General features: G+C 36.2%; 1 protein-coding gene across 1 annotated transcript; it reads right to left on the bottom strand.

Moving 5' to 3' along the window:
• Positions 1-13650: 13650 nt before the first annotated feature.
• Positions 13651-16507, bottom strand: LOC131167628 (cytochrome P450 76A1). Its single transcript, XM_058126421.1, has 2 exons — positions 15566-16507; positions 13651-14280 (listed from the first exon to the last, which is right to left on the bottom strand). Exons 1-2 carry the CDS (start codon positions 16469-16471, stop codon positions 13651-13653), a joined length of 1536 nt encoding a protein of 511 aa, XP_057982404.1. The 5' UTR covers positions 16472-16507.
• Positions 16508-21390: the final 4883 nt, after the last annotated feature.

The raw sequence follows: 21390 nt of genomic DNA, 5'->3' as shown, positions 1-21390 counted from the left end.
AAGACTTTGCACAGAATTAGGACCAAATAAATTCAAGTGAAGCATTTCAAGTGGTCTAGTGGTAGATATAAATTTTCTTAAAACTAGATTTGGTTTGCTTATCCATTTGACATGCATCACAAATTTTATCTTTTACAAATGACATTTTAGGCAAGCCTTTTACTAATTCTTTTCTTACTAGATTTGACAATAAGTCCATCCTAGCATGTCCTAAGCGCCCATGCCATAACCAACTAGCTTCATTTATTGCAGAAAAACAAGTTACTTGTTGTGAAGCTAAGTTATCAAAAATGGTAGTGTACACATTTTCATGGCGATCTGCCGTAAAAATAACTTTATAATATGTTTTACTTTCAAGTATACATTTATCATTTTCAAATGATACCTTATATCTATTATCACACAATTGATTTATGCTCAATAAATTATGTTTTAGCCCATCAACTAATAAAATATTATCAATTACAAGGGAAGGATCCTTACCAACCTTACCTATGCCGATGATGCATCCCTTTGCACTGTCGCCGAACATCACATATCCTCCATCCTTGGGAATGATAGACGCAAATTTTGCCTTGTCGCCGGTCATGTGCCATGAACACTCGCTATCTAGGTACTACCTATCCTTGGAGGAGGACGATCTCAAACATACCTACAAAATAGGCTAAGTAATTGATGTTGGTCCCTAAATTTTGTTGGGTCCACAGGGGTTAGTAGTTGGATCACCCGTAACTATCCATACTTTTCTTATTTTCACATGTTTACTCCCATGAATTGAATATGCCCAATTTGTTTGCATTTAAAACATGTCATTCTACACGTAGGATCTTTAGGAGGGACTTGAGATTTTGATTCACGTGTGAAATGTCCCAAGTAAAGATTAGGTCGTCTAACATTTTCTATACCATTAAAACCTAGACCCTCTTTACTAAGAGAATTTCTTTGGGCACCAAGTAGTTTTTCAAAATTGTGTTTGCCCTTGGTGAATTTAAAAACAACTTTGGAGCTATCCTCCAATTCCCTCTCAAGTTCAGTAATAGTCACATCTTTTTCAACAGTTTAGATTCACAAATATATTCAAATTGTAATTCTCTAAACGTAGGCATGCAATCAGAATCACAATCATCATATGAATAATATGAAGATAAAACGGAAGAGGATGATACCTTATCACTGTGTGCCATCGAGCACAGATTAGCAACCTCTGAGTCGCTGCGATCTGATTTTGAGTCACTACTGCTTAATTTATCCCATGAGGTGCTTGCCTTCATGGTTTTCTTCTTTTTTGTAGCCTCTTTTTTCAGTAGTGGGCAGTCTGGTTTGATGTGCCCAACTTTATTGCAATTGTAACACGTGGGAGCATTTTCTTTTTCTTTTCTTTAGCTAGACTCTCCCTTCTTAGATGCAGACTCCCTATATCTTTTGTATGACTTTCTGTTCTTCCTGAAAAATCTGCTAAATTTTCTAGTTAGCATGGTCATATCATCCTCAGAGTTAGGTTCGTTGTATTCACTAGATGTATTAGTAGAGGTTTTCAATGCAGTCACCTTTTTTGCCCTATTATGTTCATTTAATCTCTCATTTATGGCTAATTCATAGGTAATTAGGGAACTTATCAATTCATCTAGAGTCATAGCCTTAAGGTCTCTACCCTCAACAATGGTCGTAGCCTTAACTTCCCAAACAGGAGGCAAGCCTCTAAGGGTCTTCCTAATCATCTCATATATGGGATATGTCTTACCTAATGCATGTAGTGAGTTTATGATGTGTGTGAATCTAGTGTACATGCTCTGAATGGACTCACCTACATTCATCCTAAAGGCCTCATATTCACTAGTCAACATGTCTATCCTACTATCTTTCAAATCCCTAGTGCCCTCATATGTGACTTCTAACTTATCCCATATTTCTTTTGTAGTAGAACATGTCATTATTCTATTAAACTCATTCACATAAAGACTACAATACAAAATTTTCATAGCAGTGACATTCAAGCTAACAACTTTCATATCATCATCATCATATTCTTCCTCAGTTTTAGGAACTTTAGTACCTTCTATTTTAATAGGAACATAATTTCCCTTAAAAACGACCCTCCATACCTTCTAATCAGTATTTTGAAGCTAAATGCAGATCCTCTATTTCCAGAAGGTGTAATTAACACCACTGAAAATCAGAGGTCGTGTGGAAGATGATCCCTAAGGGAAAGGGGTCATGGAGCTATAAGCCATATAAGATCTTTTGCAAAATAACTATTAGTCTATGCTACGTGGCTCTGATACCAATTGTTAGCTCTACTGTGATCCCAAAAGGGGGGTGAATTGGTATTTTTAAAATTAACGCCCTAGGTCAGTATCCTAACAGCAGTACATGTACAACCCTAAAGTCAATCTAGTGCAAGTAAAATAAATCAATTGTAATATACAACAGAAATTAAATAACGCAATTTAGTCAACTAAGCATGCATCAGAAAGCAGTAAAGAAAAGTGACACGTAGAAGTGTTATCAAGGTTCGGCAAATTGCATACGTCTTTGCCTTAGCTAACAAGCACAAGGATTACCACTATAATGCTCACTTAAACGAGTGGAGTGGCACCTAAACAACCAGGTCAATTAGCACAAGGTTGACCTCAATCTTTACACACAATCCTTACCGGACTGGATTACTACCCACTTAGCCCATGCTTGGAATACAATAGTAATTTCTCAATCAATTGGTACAATGATTATGCTTTCATATAAAGCAGTTATGTACCCAATAAGCGCAGTCACATACACATAAATGATATGGATATAGTGTAAGCTCAATGATGCAAATAGCTGTGCTATCAACACTCTATATGGTATAATCAATGAAATGCTCAAGAGTGTTCAATACAAGCAGTATCTTGGAATCTAAGCAAAGCATAGTTTAGTAGCAAATCAATATTCTAAAGATATCAATCAGATTTTCAAACTAGTTCAAGAATATTTTCTTCAATGAAATAAGCACAATACTAGTTTGAAAATATTTTTCTTGTTGAAAATATCTTTGCACAACAAAAATCAAAGCTATTGGACACTTGCAATAACAATGCAAATATCCTAAGCTTACTAGTTTATTCCCACACAAGATTTATAATATGAAAATCTATTGGATAAACCTAAGCTAAACTTCCTAAAATCAATATCACAATCAATCACACAAATGAGAGTTTCTAGCAAGTCTAGCAATCACAAGCACACTAAATATTCTCTCACAATCTTAGAATGTATCAAGGAAGTGAAAATTTGAGAGTATTTGGACAAATAGTGTATTTTGAAAAGAGAGGATTTTTTGGCTAATCAATTTGCTAATTCTCCCTAATCTTTGCAAATGAGCCTATATTTATAAGCAAGGTAAAAAATATAATCATTTGGGACATTTTTGGAATTATTAAAAAAGTTTCAAATAGTTAAAACACAATTAACCCAACTTAACCTAATTTCACCGCAATTAAAATAATTTTAACCCATCGAGGTTCGGGTGGCTAAATCGGTTCGGTCGCCCGAATAGAAACTATTTTAAAAGTTATTTAAATACATTCGGTCACTCATGTCATGCTTTGGAAACCCGAACAAAAGTCATTAGCCTCTATTCGTAAATTTGGGTGCCCGATCTTAGGTTCAGTAGCCTGAACTCATGTGTTCGGTCACCCGGGGCTCAATTTTAACAATATCTCTTGGTAGCTCGAGTTGGTGGAATGTCCCTTTCAAAGGGTTTTACCACTTGTGGACAGTATGCACAAAATAGTTCGGTCGCCCGAGCTCTCTCAATTTCCCTAATAATGTTCAATTTAAGTACACTTTTAACACTCTTTGTATTTAGTGTGATATATGTGAGAGTGTTGGGGACCTAGAGTCATACTATGGTCTTACTGAACTTACCATATATCTTATATGCATGATATGCAGGTAATTAATACAGAACATATTCCTAAGTTACTTTTACAAACCCATATTACATTTAATTGAATTGGAAATACAAATTAAAATCTTCAGGGTCTTCATGTAGCTTCAAGTGTCATTCCTTGAGATGTTCATCTAAGCCTGCACAAACACTTGAAAATCATCAAATACCTAAATATTTGTCATTATCAAAACTGGGTGTGACTTATAAGGTCAATATATCAAATTGTTGTAGCACCTGAGGATCAAAAGAAGACTATCTTCACTTGTCCCTTTGGTACCTTCACCTTTCGCAGAATGTCATTCGGTCTATGCAATGCACCTACTTCTTTCCAGCGTTGTATGATGAGTATTTTCTCTTATATGTTAGATGATATGTGCGAAATTTTTATGGATGATTTTTCTGTGTTTGGTAAATCCTTTGATATTTGTTTTAAAAATTTGACTACTATTTTGAAAAGATGTGAGGAAAAGAATTTTCTTTTGAATTGGGAAAAATGTCAATTTATGGTAAGTAGTCTTTTAGTACTTGGTCATTTGGTTTTTGAGTGAGGTATAGAGGTTGATAGGGCCAAGGTAGAGCTGATTTCCCAGTTACTTGTCCCTAAGATAGTTAGGGATATCTGTTCTTGCCTTGGTCATGCTGGCTTTTATAGGCGTTTTATTTAGGGTTTTAGTAATATTTCTAAACCATTGTGTACTTTATTGTAGCATGAAACTGAATTTTTGTGGGATAATGAATGTGAATAGGCTTTTGAAATACTAAAGAAACATTTGACTATTGCGCCCATCATGCAACCTCCTCAGTGGGACCTGCCATTTGAAATCATGATTGATGCTAGTGACTACGCCTTTGGTGTCGTTCTGGGTCAAAGAATTGATAACAAGTCATCTGTTATTTATTATGCAAGTCAAACTTTGAATGATGCTCAGAAAAATTATGCCACCACTGAGAAGGAATTGTTAGTTGTAGTATTTTCCTTAAAAAAATTTCGTTCTTATGTCATTGGTTGCCTGTTATTATTTTTACTAATCACTCTGCTCTGAAATATTTGCTAGCAAAGAAGGATGCTAAACCCAGGTTGATCACATGGATTCTACTTCTCCGGGAATTTGACATCGCTATTCAAGATAAAAAGGGCGTGAAAAATGTTGTAGCTGACCATCTCTCTCATTTGCAACTACCTGAGGTGTTTGTATCTCCCTCTCCCTCAAATGATGATTTTCTTAATGAGCGTCTTTTTGCAGTGTCACACACTCTATGGTTTGCTGATATTGTGTTGACCTTATAGGTCATATCCCTATTTTGATTATGACAAATGCTCATGTATTTAATGTCTACTGAGTTGATGTGCAGGTTTATCTTGGCGGTATCATATGATGGCACTTGGAGACCCTTGGAGGAAAATGAAGACCTTAAAGACCCTAGTTATAATTTAATTGTTGTATTTCTTTGATGTAAAGGGTCTGTAATAGTAATTAGGGGTCTGGTTTGTAATAAGCTCACACACACATCACCTGCTTGATTTATTACGTAAGATCAAACAAACCATAAACTGAATGTGACCTTAGAAAGACCTTAGGGTTTTACCTTCAGTCGACCGACCCCGGACTTTTTCGGTGTCTTAATTTTAGACCCCAAATGACCCTAGGACACATACACCTGCACCTATGTTTGATAGGCACTTGAATAGGGTTTATATGTTACAAGAAGGGACCGAAATGCACACTTGGTGCACTTTCGGTCGATCGGCCAACACAGTTCACTTTGGCCTAGTCAACCGAACTGGCCCTGGGTCAACATTTTGACCAAGGCCCGGTCGACCTAACTTCACAATTCATTTCTTGCCGGTCGACCGAACCCTGACCGAGTCAACATTTTGACCTCCTGGTCAACCGAGAGATTTTATACTCCAACTACCTGGTCGATCGAGGGTCCTCAGGAGAAATCCCAGCGGTATGGTCGACTGAACCAGCCAGTTCAAATTGGCCTGGTCGACCGAACCTCGGACATATGAAAAATCGCCTCATCCGGTCGACCGACAAGTTAGTTCATTTCAGTCCTGGTCGACCGAACCATGAAAAAGGCTTCAGAATTAACGATACGGTCGATCGACCATTTAGTTCAAAACTCCCCTAGTCGACCGAACCATTTGAGACTTGGTCGACCGAAACATTTCTAGTCGACCGGACCTCTCGGGTTGCCCTGATTTTTTACCGCAGTTAATATTTTTTTAAACAGGGTTAAAATGCTTTAAACATCATTAAACTTTCCTAATAATACTCAATAGGTCCCCAACGGTCATATTTTCTCCTATGCCTATATATATGAGATCATTTGAGAAAATTAGCAAGAGATTAGGATATCTAATTAAGAAAAATTCTTTGAAAATCCCAAAGTTTATAATACTCATTTATTGAGTCTCCAACACTTATTCTTACTAGATCTTCCACTCAAATATATTTTGTAAGTGTGATTTAAGTGTTGTTGTTTTCTAGGGTTGCTCTCCCAAGTGTGGTAGTTGTTTGTAACGATTTTAATTGAGAGCCAACCCAAGTATTCTTAGGGGACTTTGTTAATAAGTCTCTCCTAAGAAGACCTATATTAAACTTCCAAGTATTGCACATTCATTGCAATATCTTGTGTAGTTTATATTTATTTTTGGATTGCAAAATCTGTTCAAAACATTTCCAAGTATCTTATGACATCTATCTTGATATAACTTTGAAAAGATATTTGTTTATGTGATATTGATCTTTGTTGCAATATTCATTGACCTACATATTATTTGCTGAATACAAAGATTAGATATCTTTTGCAAACCAAACATATACATTACTAGAGCATAATACGATTGAGAAAATCCGCTCACTGTAATACATATATATTTTGTTTGGCTAGTATCTTTGTATGAACATCTTGCCTGAATATCTTATGATACAAAGACTGCTTGATTGACACTCTCACGTACGCATTACACAATAGTAAATTTATTTGAGAGTAGACATCATAAACCACACTGAGCTTACATATTAAATCATATTGTGGTGTTTGTAATTGCTTGTATTTGGATACACATCTGCTTTACTTGAAAGCATATTCATTGTACCGTTTGATTGTATTTTAAATACTGTTGTATTTCCAGGCACGGGCCTGAAGAGGGAGACTAGCCCTGGAATAGTCCCGGATTGGCTTAGACCTGGTTAGGAAAGCTAGGTGCGTCGTCCTGTTAAGGCGTGTAGGTTGAGGTCAACCCCGCTAATTGACCTGGTTAAGGTTGAGGTCAGCCCTGTGTTAATTTGACCTGGTTGTAAACGGTGCCATTCCACCCTTAAGTGAGCTATTAGTGGAATCCTCTACCTTGCGAACTTGAGGCGGGGACGTATGCACAGTTGGCCGAACCTCGATAACATATCGTGTGTTTATTTACATTTCTGCACTTTACATTTACCACACGCATATGTTATTATGTGAATGATGCGCTTAATTTAAATTTCCACATATCTTTTATATCCACGCATTTGGAATTATATAGACCGACCCTAAGTTGTTTTATACGAGTATTTTATTTAACCTAGGTGTTAGAATTGAAAATTCCAATTCACCCCCCCTCTTGGGAATACACCAATTCTAACATATTGTGAACTACCTTGTCATAGGCCGAATGCCAAAACATTGGTTAACTCGGGATAAGTATAAGTTCCTTGCAGAGGTAAGACATTATTATTTTGATAATCCATACCTGTTTAAGTATTGCTCTAATCAGTTGGTGCGTAGATGTGTTCCTATGTCCCCCATTTTGACTCTTGAAATTTTTGACTGTTGGGGAATTAACTTTATGAGACCATTCCTAAACTCTTTTGGGCATTCCTACATTTTAGTTGCTGTGGACTATGTTTCAAAATGGGTGGAAGTTATACCTTGTAGAACAAATGATCGTAGGATTGTTCTCAAGGAGTTATTTGCATGTTTTGGCATGCCCAAAGCGAACATTAGTGATGGAGGGTTGCATTTTTGTAACAAACCTTTTGAAAAACTTATGCAAAAGTATGGCATGACCTATAAAGTCTCTGCTCCCTACCACCCTCAGACAAATGGTCAAGCTGAGTTGGCCAATAGAGAGATCAAAATTATACTTAAGAAAACTGTGCGTCCTAATCGAAAAGACTGGTCATAAAAATTTGTTGATGCACTCTGGGCCTACCGAATGGCTTTTAAGACAAACTCAGGGATGTCTCCCTACAGGTTAGTTTACGGTAAGGCATGTCATTTACTTGTTGAAATTCAGCATCGTGCTTTATAGGTTATAAAACAAATTAACTTTTCACTTGATGATGCCAAGGGTTTAAGGAAATTGCAAGTATGTGAGCTTGAAGAGTCTAGGAGGGAAGCTTACGACAATGCTCGCTTAGCCAAGGAGTGGATGAAGTTGCTACATAACAAGAAAATCAAAGAAAAACTACTTGTCCCCTTTCAGCAAGTGCTTCTTTAGGATTCTAGATTGCATGTATTTCCTGGGAAATTGAAGTTCTGATTGGGTGGCCCATACGTCGTTGAAAAAATTCATTCTCATGGCGCGGTAGAGATTGTAGATCCAAAGAGTGGTGACCACTTCACAGTCAATGGATAGTGTTTAAAGCCCTTCATGACTCCATTCAATCCCAATAAAGAGGTTTTACTTCTGTAAGACCCTAGGGGAGTCCTCTGACCTTTCTATTTTACTATTTTTCTTTTTTATTTTTCTTCTTTTCATTTTATTTATTTTTATTTGCATCTTTCTTTTCTTTTTCTATAGCATTAGTTGGTAGTGATTTTCTATTAGTTTGTTCACATGTGCACGGTTTTTCTATTCTCTCTTATGCTTACACATTGAGGACAATGTTCCACTTTAGTTGGGGGGTGAGCATTTGCATATGACACTGTAGACGTATTCTTTCTGGATTTTATATTAAAAAAAATCAAAACAATACAAAAAGAAAGAGTATTGATGATAAAATATTATGCCATGATTAACACTGACTTATACCCTTCACATACTTGCATATAACCTAAGAACTACACACTCGAGTCATTTATGCGTAGTTTCTCTTTATATGATTTCATAACTCCATGAGGAATTGATCGGTAGTACACTCGTGTTAATCTGGATATATAAATTATTGTATTTACATGACATCTCATGAGACTGAATAGACACATTCACGTGATTCATTGCACTTAGGGTTCCTTGTGAGCACTGAGAGAATACCCGTGGCGACTATGACACCTTGTGAGATATTCTTGAGCTATTTATCATCCTTTTGAGTGTTAACATTAAATCATAGTTCATGAGACTTGATTCTCCTTTCTTCTGGATGATTCTTTGTACACTAGTCTCTATTTTTGACTTGCTAGCCTAGAGATGACACCTAATGGGGAGATAGAAACCTAGGTCTTGTAGCCTACTCAAGATGTGAAGGCTAAACCACCCCTAGAAATAGATTTAGTTCATGGACCACTGTTCGAGCTTAATTACCATTGGTGGTATGAATACAATAAAAGAAGTGTAATGATTGTCTTAATTGACCAAGAAAATATAGAAATTGAAGAATGAGCAAAAGAAAGAATAATAAATAGAAATGCACATGAAATGAGCCTGCTTCGCACAAATACCATAAAAAGTCAAGGACACGACACATGTTCTCCATGTATGAAAATTCTTCAATCATTCGATACCTCAGATGTATTCACGCCGAGTTTGTAAATAAGTTGATCTAGGGTAGTCTCGATTGGACATATCAAGTAGGTGAGAAGATGCTAGGGTGAAGGACCCGACACCTTACAGATAGGTTAGATCCTTTTCAGACTAGTCCAGTCCATATACTTAGCATTTGTTCCTTGCAATATGTGAGATGTTTGATCGTGACACTTCTCTTCACATATGATGAGTGAACCTATATTTTTTGAGTGCTTTTGAGGGTATACCAGTTAGGCTGAATCAAAACAACCGTTCTGTAGGTATCCATTGGTATTCTAGGTGTAATGAGTCACACACATCACATATTCCTTAAGATTTTACCTATTTATACTCGAACTTATACAATCGCATTAACTCTGAATTGCATCGCTGGTTAGATTCATGTGAGTATACTGTTTTTAAATTCTATATAATGATGAAACTTGCACGAGTGACGTGCTTTGGAGTTGTGTGCATTGAATATGAACGAGCTTGTATGAAATTCAGTTATATTCTTGTATGTGAAATGGTATGGTTGTGTGGCATTGACATTAATTTTATGTTTGCTGGAGTTAGTATTTGTGGATACCGCCTTTGAAATCATTCACGTTATTTGTTAGAGACTAGCAAAACATTAGTTAGGGGGGTGTGATTGCACTTAAACTGCATAATTAGGCGTTTTAATTTATGCATTGGGGCTTATATTTTTAAATAAATACTTAATTACTCTCAATATTTTTAACATGGTGTTTTATTTATAATATTTGGGTTTTATTGAGTAATTTATGAATTTTTAGCATTTTTTTATCATAGGAAAATTATCGGGAACTAAAAACGACATCAATTCGTAATTCATGCATAACTTTTCTGTCCAAATTCTCATCGAGATGATTCAAAATTCTAGAGAAATATAAGAAGATTATCTACAACTTCCATGTTTTGAGTTTTGAGAGAAACGAGCTTTAGAAGGGTCAAAATCACCCTTGTTTTCCGAGAAACAAAAAGAAGGAAAAGAAAAAACTTTAAAAAAAAAAAAGTCACTTGATATCACCCGGCAATGCAGCTGGGTCGGGTCTCTCTTGTCCGGGTCTCGTGGCCAAGCGTAGAGCATTCCCCCCTCCCTTATAAATTTTTTTTTTTTCATTCGAGACCTGCCCCCACAGACCCCCTTCTCCTTCTCTTTCCTTTCTATTCTCTTCTCCTCTTCTCTATATCTCCTCTCCCTCTTCTTCCTTCTTCTTCCCCTTCCCTCTTCTCTCTCGGCCCTTCTCTTTCTTCCTCTTACCTTCCTTCTCCTTGCAACCCGAGCCGCCATTGCTGCGACACTATTGCTCCGAGCTCCTCCATCCTTAGCTGCTACTGCGACCGTCTTTCTTCTTCCCAGCTGCTGCTGCCATGACGAGGGTCTCCCCTAGCCACTGCCAGCCATCCTAGCCAAGTCCAGCCACACCCACGACTATTGCACTCTAGCCACTGCCCGCTGCTAGCCTCATTGTGCTTCCACCTCGAGACTCCTTTACTACTGCTGTCAACCACAACTAGCCACCCGAGAGTCTCCCTTGATCAGAAGTCCTGCTGCTCCATGTCCTTGATTGTTCCACCTAAGCCACAACTACTGCATCAACCCCACGGCCAACCACCATTCTCTCTCTCTCTCTCTCTCTCTCTCTCTCTCTCTCTCTCTCTCTCTCTCTCTCTCTCTCCCTCTTTCTCTCTCTCTCTTTTCTTTCTCTTTTCTTTTAGTTTATTTTTCCTGCTTTTAATTGATTAAATAATTGTATTTTTTTGGTGGAATTTTATTTAAAGTTTTAATCTTTGAAGTTTGTTTGGGTGCTATTATTTAAAATAATTATTTTCTTCTTCTTATAAATTAATATTAGCATTAAATTTAAATTTGTTTACTTACTTAATTTTTAATCAATTAGAGTTTGGTTTAGTTTATTGAAAAAGGAAAAGAGAAAAATAAAAAAAGAAAAAAAATCTTCTTAGGATTTAAATTTTGCTTGAGTTCGATTTAGTTTAATATTATTAAAGTCCAATTTTTTTCGTGTTCCGTTTATGGTTTAGTTCTTGAAGTCTTGGATTCCTATTTCAGTTCTTAATTGCACTTAAATTAGTGTTACTCAAAATTAGTTGCGTTATGAGTCTTACATGCTTTAATTAAGTAGGAAAGTTCTCGCCTTTAGTTTTTATTCTGAATTTCAATGCGTGTTTTAATTTCTTCCTGATTAGACGTAGGATTTCCATTTCTCGTTATTATATTTAGTGCATGTTAGGGTTTAGAGTTTAAATTGCATGCTTATTTAATTTGTCGAAAGAAATCTCACAAATCCAAAAAACCCCAGATTTGAACTGAATTTAGTAACTTTGCATTTTCGATTGGAAATACGTAAAATTTAGAATTTAAACTGCATTCCCTGAAGAGATGATCTGGCTCTTGGGCTAAGTATTGCACAACAGAACTACTATACTTGGGATAGCTTTCAAACTGCTCATTTTTTGATTGAAATCAATATGGCTTTGGTTTGCTGATCAATACATGCATGTTCTAAAAATCTAATTCATTGCATATTGGACATTTCTAAGTTAAACTAGGTTCTCTTGTATTGTACCATATGATATGGTTTTTTACCATAAAAATGATGAAAAGTCTTTAAAAATTTGAGAAAATTTTTAGAAAAAGATTGACAAATTATAGAAAAATTTTAAAAATATTTTGAAAAATATGGGAATATTTCAAAAGACACTTTTTGATGATTTTCTTGATTTTTATGTGGGTATGTCCATGTGATTTTAAAAAGTTCAATGGGGTATTTTTAGACCTCACATGTATCGGCTCTGAGGGAGATTTTTCTAACAAGATCCCCTCTTTTGGAGGTCTTATTAGACATTCCTAACTCACACCAAGATTTTTTAATCTCCTCTTAATTTTGTACATTTATTCATTTATTTGTTTGTTTGTTTCAAAAAGATTTAGTTAAAAGGTTACTAAATTCAATTTGGGGATAAGTCATAATTAATTAGGTACCGTTCATAGAGCAAGTGTGTAGGGGGTGCGAATACCTTCCCCTCGCATAACAGAACTCCTGATCCCAATCATGGTATACGCAGACCAGAACTACTAGTTTGTTGACCTAGGTTTAGTCTATTGACCAATTAAATGAGTAGTAATTAAATGTCTTAACCGTACCAAGGAAAAATAAGTTATAGTGACGACTCCCAAAATCCAAAATTTTCAACATCATATATCATATTCCCTTGTGGCCCCAAGGCACCCGCTCCGAGACGTCGCGACATTCCTCATCTTTGCAATTGTATGTTTTGTGGGAGTGGTTATATCGTCTATTTTATAGGCCAAAAGGAAGGTTACATGTCGCCCTAGTATCCCATTTCCAAAATTGCTCTTTAGAGACAAGTAAACCTTCTTGGTCACATAAGAGTGTTTGGATATAAACTTCAATATGTCCCAAGCAACATTCCTTAAACTGATTAAGGATAATTTTCCATTAATCAAAGTAAAGCAATTAAACGCCCAGCTAGTGAAATTAAAAGTCTAAATTTGTATTTGCACAAGTCGTTATCTAGAGAAAGGTGAAAATATCTCAATTAATTGTTTCATGACTAATTAATACATTTTATCTTTTAATTAATTATAAATTTTTTGCTTGGTACAAAATTTGGTGTCCGCAATAAAATTATATAGGTATATATAAGATTCAACACATGAAACAAGGCCATGTTAATTAACAAGATATTTCCGAAATGACACAGAGAGATGCTAGTTGGCTTGTTTAATTCATTGCTAGATTTAATATGTACATGGCACACTCTTTGTCACCACACTTGATAAAATCTTAACATGCACAGCATCGATGCTATATATAATATATGCACCAACTTCTGTTAACGTGCACAGGAATCTATGCTATGCACCAACTTCTGCACATATATATATATATATATATATATATATATATATATATATATATAGTCTCTTTTATTAGAGTCACTTTTTAACTCTCTGCGGAACTGGTATAGCCCTCAAGGGAACAGATTTCCTGAGCGTTATCCCCATTCTTTCGGTCATGTCCATGTCCTCCGGCTTAAGCCCGTCGGCCAGAACCCAATCAAAGTGCCGCAAGAGAGATCCCAGAGCCAGCGGGAGCACGCGCGAGGCGAGCGGAACCGCGGGACACATTCGCCGCCCGGACCCAAACGGTATGAACTGAAAATGGTGTCCCTTAAAATCCAGCTGCGTGTTGGGCTCCAAGAACCTCTCTGGCTTGAACTCTCGAGGGTCTTCCCACGTCTTGGGGTCACGCCCAATGGCCCATACATTCACCAGAATTTGTGTCTTTTTGGGGATGTAGTAGCCTTGGATCTTGCACATCTGCGTGGCCATGTGAGGGACGAGGAAAGGGAGAGGCGGATGAAGTCTCAAAGTCTCCTTGATGACTGCTCTGAGGTAGGGTACGCTTTCTATGTCGTCTTCCGTGAGCTTCCCGTCAGGTGGGCCGCCGCCGACGCTCCTCAGCTCAGCTTGGACTTTGGTTAGGGTGCGTGGGTTGCGGAGGAGCTCGGTCATCGCCCACTCCAATGTGCTTGTGGTTGTGTCGGTCCCCGCGGTGAACATCTCCTGATAAACAGTAATATTTGAACATCTCCTGATCGTATCAAGATATACTTTTTAAATACCCTCGGGGTGTGGTTTAAGTCGTAGTGTAAGTTACGGGACTCTCTCACGAGGTCAGGTGTTCAGACCCTTTCGAGTTTGTTTTCGCCCCTGAAATCTTGAAATTTACCTCCCTTTGGAGTTATGGGGTCGACTTCAAGGGACGCGAAATTAGTCACATGGACCGTAAAACGGACATGTGAATTAAGTTTTATTAACCCTATGTACATATATATATACACATAATTTTTAATTGTACACATAATTTGAGAGGGTATTGAGTTAGGTGAGCATGTGTTATTAGTTTATAAGCTTAAGAATATAGAACAGTCATTTTAATTGAATTTTAAGGACTTATTTTTGGTGAAATTAGCTCTTCTTAATATTTAAATTTCTATAGGTTTGAAAAAAATAAAGTAAAATTTTTTAAGTTTATTTCAAATCCAAACTAATACAAAGTCAAATATCAAAATTCATACTCAAACATTAGTTGAGTGTATATTGCCATTTGTTATTATCTTTTCCCTAAAATTATGCATGTACATGTAGAAATATTTTTATAAAAAAATGAATATAAATAATTTAAGTGATTTTAGTGGTGTCAAAGTCAATCATACATACTATATATAGCAAAATCGCCACTATATACTCCCCAAGTGAAAAAAACCTCTGATAAGTTTGGAGCCAAAAATAAATGAGACAAAAAGGAAAGGTAAATCATTAATAATATATTATTAATTAAAAAACTATCGAGAATAATATAAAAATTCCTATAATTTAAATCGCAAAAGTATTTTTAATTAATTTAAATAGACATTTTGGGAAATCCAATTAATCAATCTGAAAATTTATCAATCGAGTGAATAGTTAACTAGTAAATACTAAAATATACTTTCTTTCAGATTAAGTAAAAATACAAAAATCTTTCCTTCAAATTTAAAAAATTTTCAACATCCCCTTTAAAGTTTTTTAAAAGCTTTTACATACCTTTCCTGAAAATAATAATAAAAATAAAAACTTAAAAGTATAAATATCTCAAAAATATGAGTGTGGAACTTTTTAAATTTTAAAAGAAAAATTAAAAATTTTAAAATCTTAAAGAAGGTATCTTTAAGAGATTGCTCCAAATTAAAAAAAATCAAAAATATATAATGATTTGATCAACGGCTTCCAAATTAATCAATATTTTTTTTCTTCAATGCGCGCCAGTTTAAACATAAAAGTGAGCACAGGTCAAGAGAAAGCTTACAAAGATTATGACGTTGATTGTTCTGGAAGAGAGACTCAAGGGCTCCTCGCCATCACCACCAAACTCCAGAAGCACATCCAAGTAGTCCTTCCCCTTTCTCTCACCACCCCCATTTCCATCGACCCTTTCCTTAATGAACCCACCCGCAATCTCAAAGGCTTGCTCGACATGAAACTGGGTCGTCTTCCTTATCCCTTGCGGGTCGACCCGTCTCAAAATGGGCAAAAAGTCTGCAACGTTCGGCTTCCCCGCCCACTCCATCACCTTCCCTGCGTGGTAGAAGAACGCAGCTCCCCGATCCGACGTCGGGTCGCATAAGTCCTTCGAGAACATGAGATTCCCGACGAGGTTAAAAGACATTAAGAAGAAGAACCTGCCCACGTCCACCGGTGCCGTCCCATCTGCGCCTGCCTCCGCCACGAACCGGACCATCCGGTCGATGCACCGGTCACGTGCCGCCCGCATGGCGTCGAGTCGACTCGGCTGGAATATCTCGGCTGTGCACAGCCGCCTAAGCATGCGCCAGTGGGGCCCGTACTGGGCGGTTATGAGGGAGCCGTCGTTGCTGTGGTCGCCTTTCATGGCCTCGTAGATCTTCCGGCCAGCTAAAACGACGTCGTGGTTCTTGAACATGTCGCGAGCCATTTCACTGGAGGAGATTACGACGGTGCACATGGAGCCCAGCCAGAGTGTCATGATTGGACCGTGCTTGCGGGCCAGTTCGGCGAAGGATTTGTGTGGGGGTTGGCCCAACTGAAATATGTTGCCGACCACCGGCCACCGCCGTGGTCCCGGTGGCAGCCTGCGTAGCTCCTCCAGTGGTCTGTGGTGACGCTCCCTGACCAAATCCCATGTAATCCATAGCACTAATATGCCTAAAAGCAGGCCTGTTATTTCGTACTCCATGGTTTTTTTGCCAGCGAGAAGGTTTGAGCTGGTATAAAAATGGAGGAGTTGATACGTGCTTTGTATGCCCGTGTCTGAGGGGAGCACCCTTTATATTGACTTGAATGCGGTGAAGTGACCTCTAGCGTAAAAAAATTTGCAAGTTGAGGTCGCAAACAATGATGATGATTAATAGGGGGAGCCGTCAGCCAATAAAAAGATGAGACTTAAAAGGCAAGCTAGGGACAGACGTAGACCCCAAAAGTAAAAAAGATTTACTGTAAACCAGGCAGTAAAAAAGGAGCAGTAATACTACCCAAACTGAACGAATTGCAAGTGAATATATATATATATATATATAGAGAGAGAGAGAGAGAGAGAGAGAGAGAGAGTTTAGAGGTAAAATCCAAAAGTGTTAAAGAAAGTGGCAAGGTAAATTGGCAAATTCGCGGTTTGGAAAATAAATAAGAAATTTATAATTAGTAATAAAATGTTCCAAAGTTCTCTTAAAGAAAAATATGCACTTAATGTTAGAATTGGTGTATTCCCAAAAGAGGGGTGAATTAGGTATTTAGAACTTTTTAAATTGATTTCAATTTCACAAGCAGTAATACACAACCTAAGATCTGTTTATGAAATCTCAAATTTGTAGATAAATAAAATGTGCAGAAATTAAATCACGCTCAGCATTTACAGAATAACATATATGTGTAAGAATATAAATTGCGAAAATGTAAAGTGCACACACGATATGTTAACGAGGTTCGGTCAACTGTGCTTACGTCCCCGCCTCTAGCTCGCAAGCCCGAAAATTCCACTAATACTCACTTAACGTGTGGAATGACACCGGTTACAATCAGGTCAAATTAAAGGAGGGCTAACCTCAACCTTTACACACTCTTGTTGCGGGACGAAGAAGGCCCAATTGATCCTTACGGGTTAGATCAACGTCCCCTTATGCCACGTCTGAATACAATAATCACAATACAATTTATGTACAAACAATATGCTTCAACAAGAAGATTTGTACCAGTATTAAGCAATGCACCTCAATAATATAAAATCTATAAGTTCAGTGATGTATGTGTGCAATCAACACTCAAAATAATGTTTATATTCAACTAAACACAAGAGTGTATCAATAAGTTAATCTTTGAAACATTGTATAGATATAAATCTCAATAATAGTTTAGAGTTTCAAATATTTCTACCAAGGGTATTCTAAATATCTCTGAAAAATATTTTCTCAATATTCAAGATATTCTAAAAATGAGCTTGTGAAAATATTTTTGTACACTAAAAATTACAAGCTCAATAAGTCTTGCAATGAAGATGTAAAGACTCACTAGCTATAAGATTTTCCCCACACACAGATTTATTAAATAAAATCGGGGGAAAAATCTATGCTTAACTCTCAATCCAAAATCAAGCAAATAATGTATACAATGAGAGTTTCTAGAAAATAAGAATAGTGTGTAGCCACTTAAAGAACTCTCACATGATTTGGTTTAGCAAATGAATGATTGTATGAGAGAGTATAAGCTGTGTATTTTGAAAAAGCACTCCCAAAAATACAAAAAGTATTTTTTTTTTTATTCAAAATGCTAATCAATCTCTGATATGAGTAAATGAGGGGCTATATATAGATATCCTCAAAAATATTATTGTTGGGGACATAGGTGGGATTTTGGAAAATGTTTAATGAGGATTAATAAAATTAACAGCGTTTTAACCTCGATAAAATTCGAACAACCGGAGAGGGTCGGTTGACCATTTTTATGGTTCGGTTGACCAGGGTGCTCAGTTCGGTCAACCAAGATGAATTTGAACTGTGAAGATGCTCGACTAATCAAAAGGCGATTTCAGAACCTCCAAGGTTCGGTCGACCATGACACATTAAACCTAAAGGTTCGGTCAACCAGGGCACTGGGATTTCCCATGTGTTAGTTCGGTCGACCAATTGGTCAAACTTTTGACCCTTTGGAACTTCAGTCGACTAAAGTTCTCTATGTGTTGGGGTTTGGTCGACCGAACACACCAAACTTGTGCAATTCAGCCCTATTCTTCTTATAAAGTCACCCCTAGTCACATGATAATTAATTCTAAGATTATGGAGACTTTTCATGTGAGAATTTGGAACCTAAAGTCAATCTATGGTCTTTTAGCTTTTTAATTTGTCCCAAAAATTCGGCGTCGATCAACTGAATCCATAAGGTCCATCTATGGTCTGGAGCTTGTAGATCATACGTGCATGATATGCACCAATTATTACAGACCATTCCTACTTAAATATTACAGACCTAAATTAAACTTATTATAAATTACAACAATGAATATTCAGGATCTTTATTCTTCAAGTCACCTCATGCCATCATATGATTTCGCCAATATGAATCTGCACACAAACTTGGCAAACATTAAATACCAAAGTATTTGTCATAATCAAAATGGAATATGACTTATAAGGTCAACAATCTCCCCTTTTTTTATGATGACAAATACCTTATGCAAAAATAGGTAAAGCCAAATAAAGGCTCCCCCTAAAAGTATGCATAAGGAAATGTAAAGAAATTTAAACCTCAAGAATTTCCCAAATATCCAATTTGGCCACTTCTCCCCCTTTTGGAAACAACAAAAGGGCATGTAAGATATAACTGGCTTTTGAAAAAAATATAGCAATTAAGAAAACAAACAATATAACTAGTCATTCAAATTTAAAATGACATAACAAACATGATTAGACCACAATTATACACAAACCATTGCAATTTAAACATATCATAAGACCTGTGAAAAATTTGAGTTAAAAGGACATGGCATATGATACCAAATAGAGAGTTTGAGCATAAAACTAGTCTAACTAGTTCACATGCATTTTTATGTGAAGTTACTGAGCCAATTATGCAATCTAAAATACACACACACACACACACACACACACATATGTGTGTGTGTGTGTGTGTGTGTGTTTGTGTGTGTGTAATAATAAGGCAAGATATAAAGGTTTTTGATTTGAAAGAATTTCTTGTCAAATAATAAAAATATATGTAAATAGATGTATATATATATAGATGACTATATATCCCCCTTATGATGTTTGCAGAAAAAAAATACTGGAGGTGCTTGCTGAAAAGGAAACTTTAATTTAAAAACAAGCAAGCACAAATTTTCTGGTTTGACAATGAAGCGCATACTAAAATATAACAAGAAAAACCGCAACCATAATAATCCTAAAAATTTAACAATCACATGTAAGATCATATGACAAATCAAATGACTATGGCAAATTAACATATTTCAACTCAAGATTTGCAATAAAGTCACTACATTTTAGCACATGCCACAATGATTTAAAAAAAAAACAGATCTAAGCCACAAATTGGTGAGCATAACAGGGTAGTATTTTAATTCTAGATGTTCCCTCTATCGTTTGGAATCCTAGCTTAGATGTAATAAACTGCTATTACTAGATAGAGAAATATTTCATTATGCCTAGTAGTATAAGCAACTATTTTTGCACTCCCTAAATAAACTATGCTGAATATTTGTCAACTATAATTATCACCTAATCAGCATAGTTGTCCCTATAGACCATAGATGCATCAAAGAATATATATTAAGGTATACTATAGAGTTCATGACCCAAGAACATTCCATATCGAATCATAAAGCTTTAAGTGCTGGATATAATGTTTAGGGATATTAGAAAAGCCTCAACAAATGATAGTGATGCATGTGAGTCCTATAAGATCTTTCTATAGGAAAGGTGCTTAGCTCTCAAAGTGTTTTATGATTATGTAAGGATGAAATTTTATTTTCATTTAGTTTTCACTCATCCTTTTAAAATATTTAACATTTATTCTATCATAATCATCTTTGTACAAAATTTTATTTTGAGAAAATTTCTGTCGAAATTTCAGCAGTATGCCGCTTGTAAATCGGACATTTTCCCATAAAAGCTGTACTTGATAGGTTCAATCAAACAATTTATAATTCAGTTCAAGGCACACGAAAACCTAAAACCACTACTAGCATACAATACACATCAACTGCATCTGCCATTTAGGAGGCTTTCAACTCAAGCATGCAATCTAGTAGTAATCAACAATTTATGAAATATAAGCTATCCATCAAAGAACATGCTTAGTAAAGAGTAGAGGATAGTTATGAGTTCAGTGCAATGTTGTAATTCATAAAGGCATGTGGGCATAGATATTACAAGATAATAAGAATATTTAATTTTTATAGTCATGAAAGAGTAATGCTCCCCATGAGTTATGCACTTAATCATTTTATACCTTTTTCAGCTCTTTGTCAGCTCTAAATATCTTACCCAAGGATCTCAAGATTTTCAATGGTTTAAACTTGACATTGATTGCATTAGGCTTATTGGACTAAAAAGTCGCAATGATTATTTCTTTAAGAGATCTAAGCCTATATTTGCCTCTTTTCTTATGATTTCTAACGAGTGAGAGAGGCAGAAGTTCTAATGGCTTTGAGTTTTAAATGTATAAGCATAGGTCTACTTGACTTTTATGCATTCATCTGGATAGAGACCTAGTGCAATCGTATTAGCCATTCAACTTATCTAAGGATATGAAGCTCTAATGGATTTGATTTAATGTTTGAGAGCTTATGAAGCAAATAAGAATAAATACTCTTAAAGATTTTATCTTTATTAAGTTGAGAAGAGTATTTAGGAGAGGTAGGACATTGTTCAAAATGTATTCGTGTTAGCTTGTATGTCCTAACAGTTAGACTAAGAGCAACTAGGAGTATGTTATTATTTATGGAATAGTACTCTTTGGAGGATGGAAAGTATCCTTTAGATATGATCACAATTTAGAGCAAGGATACAAATCAAGGAATGGGTGAAACCTTACCGAATATGATCCTGGTTTGGTAAGGATTCCCTATGAAGGATACAGTGAACCAAAATT

The sequence above is a fragment of the Malania oleifera genome, chromosome 11 (assembly GCF_029873635.1).
Source record: "Malania oleifera isolate guangnan ecotype guangnan chromosome 11, ASM2987363v1, whole genome shotgun sequence".
In the NCBI taxonomy this organism is placed as follows: domain Eukaryota; kingdom Viridiplantae; phylum Streptophyta; class Magnoliopsida; order Santalales; family Ximeniaceae; genus Malania; species Malania oleifera.
The sequence above is the reverse complement of the archived record's forward strand: the minus strand, read 5'-3'. Positions and strand labels throughout refer to the sequence as shown.

Coding starts and splice junctions, on each gene's coding strand:
- LOC131167628 (XM_058126421.1), bottom strand. CDS start 16,471: ATGGAGTACGAAATAACAGGCCTGCTTTTAGGCATATTAGTGCTATGG. Junction 14,281..15,565: donor CAATCAACGTCATAATCTTT/GTAAGCTTTCTC, acceptor ACTGTTTATCAG/GAGATGTTCACCGCGGGGAC.